At 41.7% G+C, this 22,632-nt stretch overlaps 1 protein-coding gene across 3 annotated transcripts in view; it reads left to right on the forward strand.

Annotated features, from left to right (window-relative positions):
• Positions 1 to 22,632, forward strand: part of agap3 (ArfGAP with GTPase domain, ankyrin repeat and PH domain 3) — a 122,876-nt gene that overhangs the window by 92,401 nt on the left and 7,843 nt on the right. For 2 of the 3 annotated variants that reach the window (XM_034104557.2, XM_071206230.1), the window contains exons 12-16: positions 200 to 349; positions 5,956 to 6,111; positions 14,848 to 15,002; positions 15,469 to 15,559; positions 17,702 to 17,924. In XM_034104557.2, coding sequence (XP_033960448.1) covers positions 200 to 349; positions 5,956 to 6,111; positions 14,848 to 15,002; positions 15,469 to 15,559; positions 17,702 to 17,924 — 775 coding nt within the window. The remainder of the gene's footprint in view (positions 1 to 199; positions 350 to 5,955; positions 6,112 to 14,847; positions 15,003 to 15,468; positions 15,560 to 17,701; positions 17,925 to 22,632) is intronic. The other variant, XM_034104556.2, reaches the window with a different exon arrangement.

Raw genomic sequence — 22,632 nt, forward strand, 5'->3', positions numbered from 1 at the left:
GGTTTCGTGTCTGTGTGAGGGGGGGGGGGGGTTCGACGGAGGGAGTTGCACCAATGTGGTGGCAGCAGCATTACAGTACTGTAGAAACTTAGAAAAAACTCCTTTACAGACTTTTGGTTTTTGAAGAATCCTGCCAGACTGACTTTAGAATTCAATGGGATGTATAAATAAAAATGCTCTTTTTTGTCACTTATTCCAGGTGCTCCTCACTCCAACAGTAGTTCGTCCCTGCAGACGGGCGCCTCGTTGTTTGGCAGCAGTAAAGACGGCATGCACCAACGCTCCTTCTCTGTATCCAGCGCCGACCAGTGGAATGAAGCCATCAACACCAGTACAAGCAGCGGAGCCCGTAAGTCCTCCTTTTGCCTACATTTCTTCTCAAATCTCCTCAGTAATTGTTGTAACTTACACATTCACATAGATGAGTGAAGTGAACGCTGATCTAGACGGAGACGCCGTTTCCCAGGCTTCACACACAGGTGTATCGCGCGTCATTTTCATAATGAGGTGATCAGGGCTGTGATCGCTGTGACCTTTCTGGCTGCCGCTCTTTGATAGAAGCGGCGTGTTCATAGCAGGGGAACAGTGAAGGTTAACTTCCCGCCATCGGTGCATCTCCTCTCTCTGCCTCTGCGTCACATTGCACTTCGTCACTGTACTTGAGTGAAGTAAGATAATATATTCACCATGCATGTCTACACACACTCCCCCTTTCCTGTCTTTACCTTCCATCTTACTCGTACCCCCTCCTCCTTCCTCTGTTTCCCTCTCTTTTCTTCTGAAGAGGAAAATGAATGTTTTTTGGGGGGACCATTCATCACCAGTTATTTCCCTCTCTTTGTGGTTGGCAGTAAAAAAGCACTTAAATGCACATCAACAGAATAACAGTCATTTCCATGCATGTTTGCACTCTGGTAGTTCTCATTAGCACGGCGGCGGCTCCCCCCCTCCCCATGGGCTCCCAGGGGCCCCGGCAGTTTAAAGAGCGCACTTTACGAGCGCTGCTGGAGTCCAACTGCACGGCCCTCGTGGTTCGGCAGACAAGCCTGTCTCTCATTTGGAGCTGCCAAACGATCAATTCTGCCCGGACGCAGGCACTTCCATCACCCCCTACCCCCGTCTCCCATCAGCAGCATGCCCAAAGCAGAATTACTTAGATTCGTGGGGTCCTCAAATAAATGAGCCCAAGTGTGTGTTGTGTATGTGTGTGTTCTCGCTGATTTTTTTACGTGTGTGTAGCTGTTGGTATGGGATTTATTTTCCACAGTGCGTGTTTGCGTCTGTATTACGATTTGTATATAGGAGAAAAAGCTTCATTCTTGTTTGTGGCAGGCCTGCGGAGGAAGAATAGGAGTTCCTCAACATTGTCAACAAAAAAGAGGCCTAGGATTTCCCATTTATGTTTGGTAAACTGAAGAAACCCCTCAATATTAACATAGCTCATTAACCAGCATCCAGTCTCCAGCTAAATCCGATCTACACTTGGCTCCTTTATTCTCTTTTCTCCAATTATTGTCATGCGACTCTACTACTAAGATGTACACTTACATCTTGGTAGCTCAAAACCTTTCCCTGAATGTCTTGTTATGTCTTCTTTCAGTTGAACAGTCTGAATACCAGCAGCAGATGAAGTCTGTAGTGTGACTGGACTATCAGAAAACACAAAGTTGATTGAAACACAACCCTCTTATCTTTCATCCTAATGTTCCTTCAATAATCAATAGAGGGTGTTCCACGGTGAAGGGTGCTCATGTTTTGCCATCTGAATTGACTTGAACCTAGCCCAATCACTCCATTATCCTTGGTGAAGGTTGCAGGTTAACATAAAATGTGATTCTGAGATGCAAAAACAGCAGATTGATGATTCACTGGAGGACGAATGCGTCTTAGCCAGGTAAGCATTTCCATATTATTTAAAGAATGTCCTCATTTGTAAACCTATTGAGCAAAGGCAGAAGCCGAGGGAGTAACGTCTCTTGAATATTGAGCGCAGATTTTTGATTAAATCCCGGCCCAATTTTTCTATTGCTTGCATTCATAAAGACACCCATTCTTAATGCAGCGGATGCTTGTTTAGATCCTGCTCGCCTTCATACACCTCAATCTCTGAGCCTGAATTAAATGCAAGAGGCTCAAAGAGTGGTGATGGGCTCGCTGATGACAATGACTTAAGTCATGGTCAAAGTGTGAGTGATGTGACGTTCCCACAGGCAAAGATTACTGTGGGTCAGAGCTACCAATGAGTGATGGTTCAATAATTAATTCAATATTAATATATCGTAGAATATATTGGTGCACAGTTCTTAAGGTCAAACAATATAAAACGAATGAAAGGCTGAAATCTGTCCACTGAAGAATTAAGTCATTTCTTAAATTATAAAATGTTGTTCTTAGTGGGTTGACCTGATGCCATTGGTCAATTAATAGTTACGTTCATCAACATAAAAGGAATATGCGACAATTTGGATGATTGATATTCATGATTAATAGAAAATAACATTTGGAACATGTCCTTTTTAGCTCTGGAGAACTTTAATGGACTTTTTCTTTTTATAATTTCCCACATTTTATTGGAAAATATTCCGGAGATTACACAATGAAAGTATTTATTTGTTGTGGCATTAGAGAGACGCAATATCAATACTTTTTAACCTATGCGTTTAGTTACATACTAAATAATAAATGTTGATAATTCTGCAATGGTTATTACAATATTCTTTGTATCCATATTGCCCACCCTCCTCTATGACAAGCCTTTACTGCTGTCCTCCGAGGCCTTGATGCTTCCACTCTGCTCTGTGTTCATGTCTATGTAAGTTTGCATATGAGGACACGGGTAGTTAATGCACAGATAGCCTTCTCCTGTGGCACTGTGTTTTACACCTTGGCCTCCCGATGCGAGGGTGATAGCATGCGGGGCGTTTGATTTCGACGCTAGGCCGTAATGAAGTTTGACATTTAGTTTGGAGAGAGCAGCAGAGCGCGATCAGGCCTTGATTAGCACGCTCTAATTGAGGATAATAAGGGGGAGGCGGTGATTGTTTCTAATTTTTGCCATTAATTGCAGCCGTTGGCTTTGATTGAGGACAGGCAGGGCTGCCATGTCAAGGGGCCTGCTGGAATCATACTGCTCCTCACCCGGAGCCTCTTGAATAACAATGAAACAACTCTTCCCCCCTCCCTTCCTCTTCACCCCCTCTCCCTGCCTCTCTCTCACCCTTTTTTTCATTCTTAGTGCAATGGTAAAAGCAGGAGCTGTTAGCGGCCCTCTTTGTCTCGCCCTCAGCCGTCATGGTGTGGCATGTATAACCCCGGTGGTGGGAGTGGAGTGCACTGTAATCACAGGTTAGCCTCATACCTTTCCTGCTGCCCAGGTGATCCTGGCTGAGTGGGAAAGCGGAGTGCTTCATTACCCAGCTCCGTCCTGATGGCCCTCATACACACTAACAGCCGGCTAATAACGCCAAAGTGAATTTTATGCTTTTAGAATCAGTCCACTTGTAACTCCATAACTCTCCATTTAAAATATAATCAGTCGTGCACAGCTTAGAGCTGAAAGACAGGTGACTCTAGATTATATAAAAGGTGTCGGGTGCTTTGATATTGTTGCTCGGTGATGTGAACTCCATTCCCTGCTGCTATACCTTCATGGTACAGACCTCCTAACGCCTGATTGGTGCAGACAAAGGGAAGTGTATCACCCCGTATATGTTTCAGGTGCAGGATGAGCGGGGCCAGGGTCATTTTCCACAACATTAGGGGCAGAAATGGATAATTCGAGGTGTTTATGACACGGTTGGGGTCCCTCAGGGCAGCCCTCCCCTTTAACCTCAAGCGACATTAAACAAATGCTGGCTGTCACGTCGGAGGCAGGTTGCAGCTCAAGTCTTCCACCCGCCATACGGAGCTGTGCTGGCGGGACAGCCGCTGCAATGGAGAGGGAGGAGGAAGCAGAGGGTGGGGGGGGGGGGTGCACATGGAGGACCCCTGTGCCCCCAGCTGTCTGAGCCAGCTAATGACTCGTCTCAGGGGGGCTGTTGTAAGAGAGCAGGGAAATTGAAACAGACGCCTCGACTAGAAGCTGCTACATGTGTGGCTGCGTGCTGCCATTCAAAGCACCAGAGAGCCTAATGCATGTCGTCCAGCACAAGCACCAATGTTATGTTTATTAATGTGATGGTGTCGAATCAATAAGGCTATTTCCCCACGAGCACCTACGTTTTTATAACCAAAGATGAATACTACTTTTAAATATGGCCACTTCTCTTCTTAAACTGTTGTTATAACTAAGTAATGATTTCCAGTTCTAATTCTTGTTTGTATATGTACAGTTTAAGATGAATCTCTTGGTTATATACCGACCCTACAATGTGTGTCTCAGGTGTTGCCTCCTATTTTTGCCCACGCTCAAACAATGCGTCCCTGGGCCGAGAGCTCCCCTCTCCCCCAACGTTAGCATCTTCAATCCCCCGCTGAGCCCATCGTACTCCTCCAAGACAGCCCCATCTCCCTAAAGGTAATGACCGAATTAGGCCTAATGTTGTACACTGGCTAATGGCACCGCGCTGCACATTATAGCATGTGCAACTGGCAACGACAACAGCAATAATCCCTGAGCCCCTTGTCCTCCTGCACTCCACCCCTGGGGCTGGGACGGTGCACCGGGAAATGAATGGAGTTTGCTACACTACAATGAGCTTTTGATGGGAGACAATGGAGGAGGCTGCCAGCACCACACAGGGTGGTAAGGGGAGAGCAATATGGGGCCCATCTACCGGCCCTCCCTCCCTGCTTCCCCCAGGCCCCTGGCCCCCCCCCCCACTCCTAGATTCATAATGGCATCCGGAGGGGGAAAGAAGGGAAAGTGATGTCAAATGTCAGGAAATCAGAAAGATGGCAAGCTGACAACCGCCTCCTACCGTCCCATCCCTCCTCTCCCTTTGCCCAACGGTAGCACAGGTTAATATCACATTTATAAAATCACTTACAAGAAACAAAGCCGGCTCTTTGCCCCCTGTCACTCTCAGACAGTCATATCGAGAGCTTTGCCGCCGGCTGACTTAACCATTTGTTCACTGATGGCCCCTGTCCTTCGCTCTATCTAATGCCCGAGCCATGCCGTTACTTTAGGAGCCGTTTCCAACTCACACTGCCGAGGACACCGCTTTAGGATGGGAAGACTCTGCTTTGCATAAAGCTTGTCATGTCATTCAGAATTCATTGCTGTCATTTCACAATGAATCATGCAATCACACAAGATGATAAATTTTTTTGAGTTTAACCGTTTAAATTGAACAGCCAACCTAGTTTATTTTTAAAATAATGGTGTTAAATTGTTTTAATCAGTCTTTATTTTGAACTCTGCCCATGTCACACAAAGAGTTTCTTTGTATGTATTGCTTTCGACATATTGGACCTGCAACTTCAGCAAGAACAATGAATGCAATCCACTAGCAATTAATAGTGGACTAATCACCACTCCTCATTAGGCACACAAAATCTTCACCCCAGCCAACGTGAAGCACGCTGCCAGAGCCATTTCTAGTTGATATTTCATCAACGACTTTATGATTAAATTGGACACTAATGGATGCTCTTCATCCATCTTCTGCAGTTCATTATCTATATGTTATGGTTCCTCATAGCAATACATATTGATATTATTTTCTTCATTTAAGTGTTTCCCTTAGTTTCGAAGTTAGACATAACCTTCTGTCTGCTGTATTTGTCAAGAAGCATACATATTCTGGATTAGCTTGTTTCAGAAACTCGTGAAGTTTAAGCGATGATTCCAATATGTAGTTGCTGTGACGGTGCTTTAAATCAGATAAAAGTTTTGAGCGGGATCTTTTGCATTTCCCCGCAAAATCAGGCTTATAATGAAAACAAAATCACAATACCCTATTTATTCAACTCGAATGATAATAGTTGTTCCCCCTGTCTGTGTTTTTACAGCCAATGGAGTGAGTGATCCTGCGAGCTCCAGTGTGGGCAGCGCCACCAGTCCAAAGCTTGAGCCGCCTCCTTCCCCACACGCCAACCGCAAGAAGCACAGACGGAAAAAGAGCACGGGCATCACAAAGCCCGACGGCTTATCTGCAGGCAACGAAGGTACGGAAATAAACATTTGAAATTACTAAGACTTCTGAAACATCAGAAAATCATCTATGGCATACAGAGGAGCTTAACCCCCAAAAGGTTTACCTACCAATAGTTGTATTTCCATGCAAACGTATTAACGCACATTAATAGCTACTGAAGAGACTAAAAATATAACAATGCTATATTGCTATCAAATTGTCTACATTGTTTTTTGTCTATTTTAAGATTTGACCACTGCTCTTCAAATAATTCGTTGCGACCTCTGCATAGTTTAATGGCGACGGATATATACGTGACAAATACTTTTGATCTGAAAGAACAAATGGCTGATTTTGAAGTAAAAATTTGAACAAAACTTATTTTTGCAAACGCAACAAAACGTTTTATTTTTCTCGGTGCAAAACTGGTTGTGCTTATCAACAAACACAATAGGCTTTATGTTTGGAAGCCAGTGAGTGGGCACTTCTTCAAAGGTGCACAAGGTGGGAGGGATCTGGGGGTAAGCTGAATGTTACGCCCCCATAGTGAAGCCCTTTATGAGGAAATGAAGGTAATGTCAAACATTGCAGTACAAATGTAGCCTACGCTAAATGATGGTGTAACCTAAATGCAATGTATCTTTTATTTTCTGTGCAGTAACGCATTGGTTATTAAACTAAATATCCACTTTGAATTCAACTTCTCACACATTTCTCATCTTGCATTTTGAGAAAACAAACATGTCATCTTCCATACTCTGACTGGATTCTCCTATGAAGTCCATGAAGGTGTGTCGTGTTGTATCTCTTTGTGGCCCTCCTTCACATTTCACCTTCACTGCCCTCATTTCTTCTACCGGCGCCTGAAAGTCCCCGCTCTCCAGAAGCCGTGGCCCCTCTCAGCGGGGGAGTGGCAGTCGGCTCTCCACCCAATTAATAATGATTCTCCAGCCCAATGATAAATGGAGTACCCTAATTGGATGGCATTGTGAAAACACTGGGATGCATTTCAGAGGCCATAAAACTGATGTCACCGGAGCGGGATGATCAATCAACAAGATTGATACGCTGGATAACAACAACAATGGCATTGACGCCTCCTAAATGGGGCTTAGCATTTATAATCATTACACTTTTTTATCATGGTCTCTGACAGCTTCTCTTTAAAGTCTGAATGAGTCTGTTGACCACATTGTTGTTTGGAGTGAACATCATCAGCATCTCGGAGATAAGTGGTGCGAGATAAGTGGTGCTTTTTCTGTTGTTCGAGAAGTATGCGGTCACATCATAATACTAGTGAATTTAATCCCAGATCTGATTGTTTTTGTACAATTGGCATGGTCACTTTTCCTATTAACTAGCAGTAAGCAGCTACTAGCGTAGTTAACAACTCGAGAGTCCATTCCTTCTGTTCTGATTCATAACTGAGCTATAATGTTTCTCTCCCGACAGTTACGCCGTTGTGTTAAAGCTTTGAATGAGTGATGGTTTGCATTATATTAAACATCATCACGATAAGTGCCCTACAGAGGAATAATTAAGTCGGATAACTTCCTGAGTGGAACATCTAAGAGTAATCAGACTGGAGGAGGCAGCTTCTGAATGTTTCTCACGTCATCAAACACGCACATTGTTTTCTGTCCCTCTCATGGTTCTCTGCCAGGTTTTCTATTAGCATCACCTTGTCTGTTCTGCTGAATGCTCTGGAATACAGACGTATCGCTTAAATATTGGATTCACCCAAGTCTGGGGATGTGAGTTGTGTCTCCTGTTGAAAGCGCAGAAGAGAGAGAAGAAGAAGAAGAAGAAGAAAAAGGAAAGGAGAGGAGAGGTGGGATCCTTGAATAAATTGCTATCAGTTTATCTCATTTACGGGGCAATCAGAAGCGTGCAATACAGGCTGAAATTGAATTTTAGGAGTTGTGAAGCATCATAAATCAAAACGGCGTGCGCGTCTTTAGGTGAGAAATCATTTTAGTCAACATGGGACGTGTGGGGTGTAGGAGGAAGCCTGCAGAAACCGTTGCTGCAACATCATTTCCTAAATGTGGCATTACAGTACTTAGCGAGACTCTTCTACATGGCTGCTGAAGTGGGAGAGAATCATGTTTATAACCAGTATATTACTATGATTATGAAAGGACAAATGACATATCTGACTATATGAAATATCGATTCTGCAAACATTTGAATATACCTTTTGGCAAGCCAAGAGATGTAACCCTTGTTGTGGCCTTCATTTCAATTTAATGTCAATCTATTTTTAATTCTAATCATTTTAAAGCCTTATTTGGATAATGTATACATTCCCTGTTATGTCTGCAGAGCTACACTTCCACCAAATATATGCACAATGCACACAGTCCCTAATATCCTATGCACTGCCAGAGCTGTGTGGTGTAATGAACTTCTCATGTGCTTAAAGAATGATGCAGGATGCATGGCGAGACAACTGACAGCCCCGTAATGTGTTTCCCAGCAGCCGCCCAGCGACGAGCTTTCTCCGTGTGTCGCTCGCCATAAACCCACTGGAAAATCGATGGCCGATAAAGAGTTGTGTTCAGGGGGAGCCCCCTCTGATTAATGCAGACTGTCAGGGAGCATCATTAATGTATTTCTCTTTTGAAGAAAGTGCATCAAATGCTCATTGTTTTGGAGGTCTGAGCTTGTACAGTGTGAGCAGAAAAGGAAGTGCAGGAATTGAGGAGAATTGTGACAAGAGGCTCCTTCTGGGTTCTTTCAGATGTAAGGATGAAGATATTTACTCGTGTTAAGGTCACAGTAATCAGGGATAAGTGTTTGCCGAGATGTAAAGAAGGTGTTAAAGTCGTATTTATATTAACAACGTAAGATTTGATTTAAGGCAACTTTCAACACTTTTTGTTTTTGCACATTTTGATCCTACAGTCCAACTAAAGGACGCTTATCTTGATATGCACGTCAGCCTCTCTGCTTTAACAAACTAAAATGTGCTGCCGGAGATTTTTTTTTTAAACCAGATCTTAATTTGGTTAATAAAACCTCTTCTTCAATAGAAGACTCAACAATGGATTTGAATCAAATACTTTTATTTTGTCATTAAATTGATTGAATTTCAAGTGATTGGACTCTTCTACTGGATTGAGTTGGCAATTGGAGCGGGATAGGGAATCATTTGTATTTGTTGAGAAAGTGGATTCCTAAAAGACGCGTGCTAATGTTAGCTTTGTGTCACATATTACCTGGGGAACGTGCAATCATAATAATAAATGTTTTTGAAATGTTAACTTTTTGCTCAATAGGAACAAACTGTCGTCATTAATGCATGTGTTGAAAGTGTCACTGTTGCAATGTGACCACATAACTTAGTTAAAATACTTATCCTTGTTATATTTGCATACTTTAACACGTACATATAAACGGCTTCAACTTTTCTTTTTAAATAAGTGTTCTTAAGCTTAAATAGACCAAATCAATGACTGCATTCTTTCTGATCTACAAATGTCATGAAATGGACATATGAATATAACAGAAATGTGTTAATAAAGCAAAGTAGAGCGTTATGCTTTAATAGAACACCAGCTTGTTCCAGCTCAGTTTTTGTCCGGGTAACAGAAATGGACACGATAATGTACGATTGGAAAGCCTGCAGAGAATCGTACTCAAAATAAAGTGGCTCTACTGAGATAAATGGCACAGTTAGCAGTAACTAGATAATGGAGAATCAGAATGAATTAGCTGCAACAATCACAACTTACCCGGTTATATTCTTAAAAGTAATTAGAACATTTCTCAAACAAATGTAAACCATTTTGTAGTGATGTTGAGTTTTGAGATCCACAGCATTCAAAATGTTCTCTATCAACACAGAATACCTAAAGTACGAGAGATGATTTGATGCTAGTGCAACCTAATTATGTATTCATCTATTTTTACTCTTGGGTTTCTCTCATGACCGTTGGCTTAGGTTTAGATTAGAATAAAGGTCTCATAGCTTCCTGTGCCCAAACTATAAGTGAACCTGCATTGACAGTGGACCAGAAGCGCTTTTAAGTAATATATTGCCAGTCCAACCCAATCCAGTATCCTATTGTCCTGCACCTTTTGCAAAGTAAGGGTTAATATCCTCTGGAGTCCAGCTGAGGATTAGGAAATGGAGGTTTAACTGCCTGTGCTAATGGTGGGTGTTTATCTCAATACTTTGTTTTGTCACTCCCCGACTCGCTCTCATTTCCGAAAGCTGTCCCTGGAGCCTCCACTCTTGTAATGGCTTAGCTTTCTGAGCGCCACAGTATGGAGGGAAAGGAATAACAAGATTCTCATTTAGGCTCCGTACACACTGCCCACAGACACATGTATAATTGGCCCCGTTTCCATTCGGCTCTGTTGTTAAATGCACTAGCTATTAGCGTAGTGGTATTGGTGCTGATTTCATGGGTTTGTTTATTGTTGGAAGGTGTGCTCCTTGTTTGTGTGCGTGCGTGTGTGTGTGTGTGTGTGTGTGTGTCAGATAGATAAAGAGTGTGCTCTATTTCTCTGCCTCCCTCCCTGCTCTCTTCTTTCTGAGTTTGGTCGTGGTTCCCCTGGGGCCCCTGTCGCAGTAATGGCCTGCTCCTGATTGCTCTGATACAGGTTAGGAATATTGGCTTTAATGATGTGTAAAATGAGCAAGCAGTGCCTGTGACATTTACAGATGGCACCGCCTTGGCCTGTTCTTCCCAACTGCTCGTTAATTCACGGGAACGGCAAGCACTTCTTTAAGTGACTGCCTGATGCATGCGCACGGCACAACACATCCTGCACACCCAAACAATAGCTCAGCCCGCGTACCTCTGCACCTTGTCATCGTTTCAGCCAAGTGTTCACACACACCGATAGTCCTCAAGGCTAAGGAGTGTTTGCTAAGTCCTCTCTAAGGGTTCATAACGCGGGTCTCCAGAGGTCTTTGAGAGGCTTAGACAGAATAGATGCTATGTTGGTCCATGGAGTATAGTCGGCACAGCTGGGCTGGCCACCAATACCCCCCGAGGTGCTAATCTGCTGCAGCACACAGCACGAGAGGAATCACCGTCCGCCGGACACCCACTCTTCTTTCAGGTTCCACTTAGATTTTTAGGTCAAACCGAAGCCTTTTTAGAGGTATTAAAGTTTGATGGACAACTTGCGTTTAATAACAGCCAGTCAGTGGTGTAAAACGTTTCCACATCCTTTACCAGATTAACTAAACAATATTGTTAAAATCCTATTGCACTTTGGAAAGATGAACAAAATAATTTGATAACTTGTGCAGTATTTTACCTCTTTAGTTTTTTCAAAATCTTTTTATTTGGTTTTTGCAGACATTAAACAGAGTACAGAACAATTTGTCTGTTAATTTAGATGTTACTTTAAATTGAAATGAAATGTTAAATCACTCTGGTTAAACTGTAAATAACTTAAAATTGGTAAATAACATCTGTACGTGATGAACTCCAATCATCATCTTTTAGTAAGGGTTCACTTTTTTCAAATAAAAGTAATCTAAAAAGCTGTCGGATAAATATAAAAAGTAATAAAGTATTTATCTACAGTACTTGAGGAAACATGCTCAGTTACTTTCCACCACTGCCACCAGTAAATATAAGCAATACATTAACCTCCTATTTTAGTCTCTCGAAGCAATCGTTTATTATTGACGAAACATTCTGCTTATTGAAGTGCGGTTGTGTTGCTGCTGAAATCCATTAAGTCATCTGATGGATAACATCTGTAACTGGGAGGATCCCGAACAGTTTTATGATCCATGTAAAGCGTTGACGAGGAAGTGTATCTGTTCCTTCCTCGTCGTAGCTCTGTGGCCATTAAGCTCTAATTTCCTTTTTATTACGCCATGTTAATTAAAGAAAATCATATTTCGCTCATTCTTCACTGTTGGCTCCTCCGTTGGCTTTAAATTGCGTTCCTCCTTGTCCGCCCACTGGCAGAGCTGTGTTAATTTATTTCTAATTGGTAAGAACTTGTTGATCATATGCTCGCGGATAGATTTGGTCAGGAGGTTAATGCTCGCGGTAATGTGACAAGGTGATCGTTCCTCTGCTAGCCATGTGCTAACTGCACCCATTGAGTAATAACAGAAGCGCTAATGGCCCTTTTAAAAGCTCATCACGTCAGGTGCCTGTAAGATAGCGCTGATGCCTTTGACACATTGTTCCTGCTCAGATTTAGCGTCTCTGTGAAGACCGCTTTGACCTCAGCACCGTGCTTACATGGAGCGGAATTGCTTTGCTTCGTAGAGCTGAATTGCCACACTGTGGACGGCATTAAAAAGTAATATCCGTGTGCTGGATCTGCATGTAATGACAACACGGGAGTCCCACATAAAGCCTCCTGCTGCACATGTTCCTCTGTCTCTTTAGTGGCTACACTATGTCTCGCCTGTGCATTACTATGCATGGAGAATTAGATTTGTTTTCCCTTGTATACTCATCAGTTTAAGAAACCAGCCATCCGTTGCTTTTTTAATCTCCATAATGAAAGTGTTTTAATGCCTCCAATTTATTGCCTGGGCAGCCAACAGAATAATTAGCTTTGTTCGGGGTTTCTTAAAAAGATGAAAACACAAGTAGAACAACATTTGAGTCTGGGAGCCACTGATTTCAAATGCATTAGTTATTGTACCTCAAGTTATATCGGACAAGGGAAGCATTGATTTGTACTGTATGTTTTTTCAATTGATCATGCTAGTTTTTTTCCTAATTAGATGTTCACTCCATTTTGTATTTCGTATTCCTTGTCACTTTCTTAAGTAAACCGTTTTGATTCTGTGAAATCTAATTGTTTTCTTTTTTATCCCCACCAGTGCTTTAAAGTGTAACACCCACATAGTTTCTCACTGTTAGTCTAAATAAAGAGGCTTCCAAGGCTTTATTGATTCCTCCTGACCTGTAGTCGATTCCACAAACTGAATCAGATAATTGAAGTCGGTGTCGAGCTAATTGGATTATTGCTTTCCCCCTGAAGAGACGGCCCTCCACCGAGGCTCAGGGATCGCTACATCACACCGTCCGTCAGAAATCTGTCATTTACCGATTCACAGGGCTGCGACTCGCACCAAGGAGGCTCAATTGATTATAAATGTGCACTAATTTCTCTGATTAGATGATTTGTCTGACAAATGATTGCCATAATTTGATAACTACACACATGCAGTTAATTTAATATACAAAAACGGATACATAATACACAATACATTAGAAGTATACATCTTTTGTACATTAAATAAATGTCCTTTTAATGTAACTTCTATTAATGATAAAACTAGTCAGGAAAAAAAAACCTTCCCCTCGTGTCTACTCGCCTCCAGTCCTCCAAACATGGTTTATGCAAATGAGATGACTATTTGCATAGACATAATTAGGTAATTACAAATCATTTGGCTATGAGCTCAAGCATGTGCACAGACCAGAGATGTTACACGAGTCACTTTGTACAGTACCGAGTTAATGAATTGCTTCTGAACAGCAGAGCCATTACAGCATGTGTTGGAACATATGTTGTGTCAGACCTCTCGTTTGAAAACGACAGGTGACATTGTTATAAATCTTAGTTAAACACAAAAGGGCAGCGGAGACAACCAGCTGAATCCAAACCAATTTAAGGGACAAATTAGTTTTCATAATACATTAAAATAAGAAAAAAGACTATAGTTAGTACTTGATGAAACATAACTGGACTTAATGTATTCCTTTTTCAGACACTATTATAACTGCTTAGCAATATAAATCAATGCGACCCATATTTAATATATCATGCCCTGAAAAGAGCTTACATTGTAGAAGTCAAGGTCACTGTCAATATTGGTAACTGGGGTGGATAACTGGTTTAAAAAATGACGATATTTGTTTTTATAAACACAATAGTCTCTTAGAATCTGTCATTGACTAAACCATGGAAATGCAGGGATTCCCAACCTGGTTCTTTAATCAAAAAGTCAAAAGAAGCAGCCTGTGAACATATAAAAACTTTGAAGTAGAAGTTTAAATTCACTCCCAAGGTGTATTCCTACAACATCCAATCACAATGACACATTCTGTCACATGCCGCAATAACAGCGGGCAAAATCTAAAGCATATTGATAAAGAACAATATACCATCTGTATCTTCAATTCATTGACTTGCAGATACTGAGTTATTGCAACTATTGTGCACACATTTAGTCATGAAGGTTTTGTAATGTTCTACAACCCTTTTTGTTCTTCTTCTACATGGCAACAGCAATGGAGTGTCTTGTGGTTTTAACATGCTGCTCTACGCCAAAATGAAAGACGATACATCATTTCTCACAAAAGAAGTTGAAATGATTGACTTAATTCTTAACTCTGTCTTTTTTCTCAATATGCTTTTCCTTTTTCCCCTCTGTCAAGTCTGTACATATTGGGGGTATTTAGAATTGTACAATTTTGGGATAACTGCTAAATAAATGTGTAAATCAAAGAGAAATCACATAAATCCGATTTCTAATAAAAGACTATATTGTGTGTTGCTGCTAATGAGTAATGTTATGACGGATTAAAAATGCATTCTAACATTTATAAGACTGAGATTTTGAGGCATTGTTGAAAACAGCAGTGCACTAGGTGTTGGGAAAACTCGAGTGTTTCTGAGTTTAACAGAAACCTATGTCGGCGTGCGTTGATGCGTGAATGGGCCTGGGTCGCTGAGCTGCGTCGCTAACTCGCAGGGTCAGATTGCAGCCACTGATATGCTCGTTTCTTAAGTCCTAATGTATTGTTTATTTGTGTTTTGGCAGAACAAGAGGATTCCTTTGAGTTCATCATCGTGTCGTTGACGGGTCAGACGTGGAACTTCGAAGCCTCTACGTACGAGGAGAGGGAGCTGTGGGTCCTAGCCATCGAGAGCCAGATCTTCGCCAGCCTGCAGTCCTGCGAGAGCATAAAGAACAAGGTACAGCACGGAGGATAATAACTACGAGGAGGTTGGGAGGAAAATCATCTAATCACAGCGTCGTCGTTGTCATCATCCTACAATTCTGCTGCTTCATTTACATTCCTCTTTTTCCCCCCTTCTTTCCAACCTTTATTGCGCCCTCACCCTCCCCCCCCTCGCCCCTCCTCACCCACTTCAAGCTGTCACATGTGGGAGGTTGTCAGACAGGTGCACCGCAGTGTGGGGGATCTCTTATTAGAACTGACAGACATCAGAGAGAGAACACGGCTTGTGTCAGCAGACTGAGCAGACACGGCCTTGTTTTACATATTCATATTTTCTCTGTCTTTCCTTTTGGAAAGCCTCATCCCTCCCTCCTCCTCACTGGTTGTCTATTATTTGAATCTAGCTATAATTGTTTGCGTTCTTTTACTCTATCAATGATTAGTTCCTGCTGACTTATTCTCTCCCTCATTTCCTGCAGTCTCGGTTAGGCAGCCAAAGTGATGCAATGGCCATTCAGTCCATACGGAACGTGAGGGGGAACAGCTTCTGTGTGGACTGTGAAGCACCCAGTGAGTATATTTACCCACTACAACAGCCCATTTCTCCTCGATAAGGCCTTGTACAGTGGGAAATAATGGTTTCTATACCTCCATATTTGACCAAAGATAGTAAAACATCAATTTTTTGGTGGTTTTATAAAGTTATTGCAAGTTATTGGTGGTAAAACATTTGACTCAATTGTTGTATTCTACTCACTCTTTGACTTACAAATACATAAAGACATTAGTTGCAAAAGGGTTAGCTTTCAAGTTAGATTCCAGTGTTTCCCCTAGGATGGAGTCATAGCAGCGTTGCTAAGGCACGTGGGACCAGCATAATGTTTTAGGGCGTGCAAAGTGCGCCCCGCCAATTTGTTTCTATGAGTCTGCCAGCACAAGAAAGGCTCTTGAGGCCTAGTACCAGGGCCGGTTCTAGCCAATTTGCTGCTCTAGGCGAGATTTTTATTGGGGGGTGGATTTTTTTTGAACATTTTAAAGTAAAATGCTTCAATCTGGTGCACTTTGAGCACACAATTACTAGAGACCTGATCTAGGGGGTACTGTACAACTCTAAAACACCCATATGAAAAAGATCGGTTTACATTTTAATAATCAAATAAGTATATGAACATAACCAATAACCTACCATACCCAATAACAAATAAATGTAACTTATTTTATTTTTGTTGTTCATTTATATTTTATTTTACCTTAACATTTATTTATTTATGCATATTTTTGTATCTCTCCAACTTTAAACGATATTTTTGGTTTACTGTCCTATAGTAGACATTGGAATGATTTCAAACCTGTTTTTATTAATCCTAATGATTATAAAGGAGTGCCTTGGAAATATGTGTTTACATAATTTGTAAATACATATTTGAGACCCATTGAGATAACTTAGACTAAAATAAACACTCAGAGTCCCTAACCTCACCTGCGCGGTTTATCTCTCTCAGTCTGACAGCAGAGGACTCTCCCTCCACCTTGTTGTTGAAACAGCTCCTTATGTATTTTAGAGCAGCTAGCTAACCAGATGCTAACAACAACAATACATGTAACCGGTGCGCGCGCTCGCTCTCTCGCTCTCTCTCTCTCTCTCTCTCCTCTCTCTCTCTCTCTCTCTGTGTGTGTGTGTGTGTGTGAGACAGTCACCCTGTGTGAGGCAAACCCACATTTGCGAAGCGTTGCGTTCACAATACATAATTTAAGAAAAATCTTCAGACCAGCAGGCCACTGAACATACAGTAACACAAATACTACAAATCCACATAACAAACAATAAAAAAAAAATTGTTGGTACCTGGCTGGCGCCCCCTAGCAGCGGTGCAGCGCCGCCGCTATTTGTATATAGGGGAAACACTGGATTCAAGCTATTTTCACTTACTGCCATTTGTTACTTGCTACTACAGACAGAAAATCTAAATTTGGGCAATTAACCAGAACTAACCTGAGAGGAACAAACAAGTTTCAATAGTGAGAAACATTTCCATCAAACATAACCCTATTTTATTCCCTGCTATTTTTCCAATCATGTTTTAATAATCTCCACCAACATAGCTCTCTAAAGAAGTGACATTGTGACGCTAACTCAATTCTCTATTTCTTATGATGTCAACAATTATTCTAAAAGTCAAATTCTGCTATAGTAGGTTACATTTCCATCTGTGTTATTTAAGAGCCTGTGCCTACCTCTTTTAAATAGTTGATAATGTTTGAATGCAACCTCCTGTAGCTTATACAATTGATATTACTTAACTGTTATTTATTTACATTTCGTCAGAATTTTACCCTAAGCTAAATGTGTCGGAGCCGAATCTAGCGACCTTTACAGAACCAGCTCCTTAATGCATTTCCTGGATGCCAAGAGGGATACAGTTTCTTCTCTTCCTGCTATAAATAAACATCTAATAACATAATCGTGAATAATAATATAAGACATTGAAAACTCATGTTATCAGTGCAGATGATAATGCTACAAAAAATAATTCAGTTTAAAGCTAAAATTATTATAATGTAAGATGCAAAGTAATCCTTACGAAATCTCCTCTTGAATCAAGTTTATACAGATGTAAAAAGCTTAAAAATCTCCTTTATAATATGAGATTATGAAGCGTTCCTCTTTACTTCTCTAACTCTATCACTAAAATGATTTCTTGCCCTCCTCAGACCCCGACTGGGCCAGTCTGAACCTGGGCTCCCTGGTGTGCATCGAGTGCTCGGGGATCCACAGGAACCTGGGCACCCACCTGTCCCGCGTGCGCTCCCTGGACCTGGACGACTGGCCGGTGGAGCTCAGCATGGTGATGACGGCCATCGGGAACGCCATGGCCAACAGCGTGTGGGAGGGGGCTCTGGAGGGCTACAGCAAGCCAGGCAACGACACCACCAGGTGAGCTCCCTTCTACACATACAGGTGCCGCTTAATGAGGCATACAGAGATTATAGTGTGAGAAGGCAGCGCCGTCTTCTCTCCATTACCTGCCGTTTATTAGCCACCCACATTTCAGCTCAGGCAGTTCACGCCACAAAACGCTCCATGAGGAGCACCGGGGGTCCAGAAGTGTCTCTTGAGAGGAAACAGTATTTTATGTTTGAGCATCAGTCCGTCCTGTACACATTGATCACAATGCCTCTGTCTTTCTCCAGTTGGTACTTTGTTGCCATCTCGATCCCGCCGTCTCTTCTTTTTAGGATATAATATCTATTATCTCCAACAGAGTATCTGCCGTCTCGTTTCCGTTTCTCCACGAGCTTGGCTTTTATTGAAGGGAGTGTTGCACTTACCAAATAAATGCCCAAATCCTTCAAGTTTGTCGTTTGACATGTAAGCGCTCATCAGGAAAATATATTTGAATAATAAATACATATGAAACCAGCCCAAGCCGTTTGATGATGCCTGAAGTCAGTGAGAGTATAATGGGTAGGAATGTGTTGTATAAAACTATGCACTATTCTCGGTGCAAGTCGACTATTCAATGACTAGATCAGAGGAGCCTGATGCAAATCAGTTTAATAGTGTCAGTTTTGGGGAAATGTGGTTATAAAACAAGGAGCATTCTATTCTGGCTATATGGAGGTGCATAAAGTCTAATCTCTTCAAATCTGCTCCAGTCCTTTAGACAAGGCAGCACCTGCACATGCTCAAACAGAGCAGAGTCAATGAGCCCCAACAAAAAAGAGATGCTTGACAATCAGGTATGAAAACTGTTAACCGGGGACACACGTACAATTTACTTAACCAGTTTTTATTTGACAACCCAACTCGTAGCTTTCCCTCTTTTGAAGGTATCTCTTAAATGATACTTGTCCACCTGCTCCCTACTGTCCTGTCCCAAGTTAACCCCGGACAATAAGCCCCCTCTCCTGAGAGGTCCCAGATCTGTTGGAGGATTGTTTATCTCCCAGTGACAGGTGAGGCCGAGCGTCCCAGTCTGACTAATGACCTGCTATGTGGCTGTGCAGGTAATTAAGCACACCGTTACGGCTTAACCCCTCTCCAAGAGCCGGGCCCTCAGGCCCCCAACTGCCATGTCACATATCCATCACACGGGGCCGGGTCATCACTCTGTCTGTCAGGAAGAGGCTGTCTGTAGGCTCTCGCTGCTGCCAGGTCACTGCTTTAACATCACAGCTTAGTAACTTTAATATACCAACAGAGAAACATATCTGCTTCATTTCTCTACTGATGCTGCTCTTAATGCTGCAGCTGGTATGGATCAGAAATAACAAGAATATAATGTCATTTTTATTTTAAAGCTTTATTTAGAACCATGTTGTATTCCCAGCTAGTTAGGAGATGTTATTGATAATGCAGACATTAAGGTAATCAACATTCAAGCAGTTTCTATAGTACAGACAATAGTACAAGCGGCATTAGCAGCAGCACTATTTGTGTTGCGTCCTGTTTTTTTTGTTAGCTGAAAAAACATGCAACGGTTTGTAGCTGTAAGGCCTCCACCACTTACTGTATTTATTTATTTGATATAACTTATCAACTTATCTTGAAAAGAAAGCAAACGATTCACATTTAAAGACATGTTTAACTTATTCAATACAGTAATTAATTAGCAGGTTTATATCATGTACAGTCAAAAGTCATTAGCTTTCATATCAGCAGTTGACAACTGTTCTGCATTCTTTAGCTACAACTGAAGTTATTAGTGACAATAATTCCTATCTTGTCATGTGTTTGTCTTTTGCTCACATCACTGAAAACCAGAAACATAAGTGAGGAGTTTTAACCTTTTTCCAAATCTGACGTCTCTGACAAACTACTTCATGGTTCAGGGTTAAGAAAACAGGCTTTCTAGAAAACATTAGGATTTTTTACTGTAAAAATAAGTTGTAAATGAGTAGCTTAAAAATCCACTTTCCCAGTTCTTGTTGTAAATGGAGCAGTTTCAGCCGACACTTTATCAAAGACATTGCTGATCATACACGAATAATAGTTTGTGCACATACGAGGACCTAACAAAGGTTCAGTTTGATAATGACCAGGGTCGTCTTGTTCGCTATGTGTACCTGCAGTCTCCAACCTTCTCCTCTTGAACCCACGGTGCGCTCTCCGGCCAGTTCAGCACTGAATGATGGCCTACAGTTATTTATTGAATGGTATCTGTGCTAAAGTGCTCCACTGTGGACTTGATGAAAGATTATTGATGTTGATTCCTCTCCCTACCACTGTCAGTCCCACGTCGCCTGCAGCAGGAAGCTTCTTCATTGTCTAGAAAATCCGATCTTATCCTGCAGCAGCATCTCCATTAGTTTTCACTGTCGAACAATAAATCTCATTTGCAGCATAACTAATCTTCAGACAAAACACAGCAGTGGTAAATATCAAATATGGCCACTGGTTATCGAGATGCTCATGATTTTGCTGCTGATGGAACAATGTACCCTCGTGGGTGTAACTCTCGTATCAAATTATTTTCTGCTTTATCACCAATGATGAATTATTACCAACTTAAGGGGATGTACTTTTTCTTATTTCTTTCCATCAATCCTGACCTGACTCTGTTTCTGCGTCGGCTCCTCTTAACATATGAGAGGATTTTAATTGTGTCAGATCGGTGACATGTAGCAGCTTTGTGATGGCACACAGGCAGTGTGTGGCTCCGAGTCGCACTAAACATTAGTGACACCTAATCTAAACGATTCAGTAACTACCTGAATATCAACTCAGGGTCTGATTGAATGTCTCCTGCTACACTAGTTTTACCCCCTTGCATTTTTGAGATTTAACTTAAAAGCATTCATCCACAGGATTGGTTTAGTTTATGATATTCTGGATGCAGAGAACACAATGTATAGATTTGTCGTACGCAGCAACATCGGACTGATTACAGGCATCATAATAGGAAACATGGCTCTATCCATGTATATGTGCACTTATTTATGTTTGTAGAACATTGTATGCTACCACTCTTTAATAATGCATCCTTCATAAAGATGTAACTGATGGTTTCTTAGAGAAACTATAAGCCATTAACATGAGCACATTTTGGATTTCTAGGTTGTAAACAAATTGAAAACCTTGGGCTAATGCTAAGTATTTCTGTCTTGTCATAATGTAGTTATACATTGTGTTAATCTGAATACATGTCTTTCTAATAAGCCTTTTTAAGCTTGTAGTTCGTTAAGTCATCAGTATAATAATAAATAATAATAGTATTAATAATACACTTTATTAAGCACCTTTCATATAAAACAGAACGCCATTAAAACTACACAAAGAAAATCCAAAAGATGTAAAACTGAACTAAACAGCATCATATAAACACATCAAACACAGAGTTAAACAAATAGAAAATAATAATAAAATAATAAACTAAATAAAATCACAGAACAGCCATTCTAAAAAAGTGAGTGTTCAAGAGTGACTTAAAAGAAAAGAAAGACCAATATAGTCTTTTAAATGTATTGTTTTTATTTTTATAGTAAGGAGCTGATCTTTTAAAAAACCAAATAGATATTTGACAAGCTGACACCCAAAAGTTGTTGTCAAACAACTTATCTGTTACAAATGAATGACGTTAATAAAGCCATTGACAACAATAACTAACTCATTTACTGTATAAAGGATGCCTAATTTAAAAAGCTATGCTCCAGTTAAATCTGTGATGATACATTTCCCTGCAGTCAGCATATTGGAAGGTAGTTGTTCTTTTAATTAGCGCCTGGGAGTGGTCTTGTTTTGCACGTCACCTCTAATTGCTTGGCATGCCTGTGATAGAAAACACCGCAGACTATTTTGACGGGGGAGCTCCAACAGCTAACTTTAACCTTATCGCCTACTGGCACTCACACACACACACACACACACACACACACACACACACACACACACACACACACACACACACACACACACACACACACACACACACACACACACACACACACACACACACACACACACACACACACACACACACACACCAGTTCTCATTTGGGGGAGATGTCCTGGAGCGTGGACGGATGTGGACGGCTATCCCTCACTGGCCGGGCCTCTCACTGTCACCCTCTGTAGCTCCGCGCCGCCCCCGGCAACAGGCAGGTAATAGCTCTGATGAGAGCCCTCCACTTTGTTTCAGAAATAATTTGCCACTCCTGCCGCCTGCAGGGTCTGCGTGGTAATAAAAATGAATCACACCGCTAACCTCTCCAAACCTGGCCCCCACTGCCTCTTTTAACCCCTTCTGCTCTGGCACCTTTTTTTGCTCGATTACAACATCAGTGCTGTGTCCATTACAGTCCTGCTGTATGATTTGTCCCCATGGCCCCTGTCCTCCAAGTTGTTCCCCCAAACACAGAGCCAGGCTTGGGGGCTGCTCACAGGTTAGGAGTGCTGGAACCCTCCACAGAGCTTTTAGAATAGCCGGCCTTGCCAGGAGCCCCGGTGGAGGAAGAGTAATTAATTAAGACAAATGAATGACTGGGTCTTCCCATGTCCTCCCTCTCTAAACGAAACCCACAGGTCAGTAATTAGCCCTGTGTGGGAGAAGTCACTAATTGCCCACATGCCACCGGGTTCCTCAGCCAGGTGGACAAGAGATAATCATTTTGGCCAAATCTACTTAACCCTTTTTAATTTAGTT

This window comes from Pseudochaenichthys georgianus, chromosome 17, assembly GCF_902827115.2.
Source record: "Pseudochaenichthys georgianus chromosome 17, fPseGeo1.2, whole genome shotgun sequence".
NCBI classification, from domain to species: Eukaryota; Metazoa; Chordata; class Actinopteri; order Perciformes; family Channichthyidae; genus Pseudochaenichthys; species Pseudochaenichthys georgianus.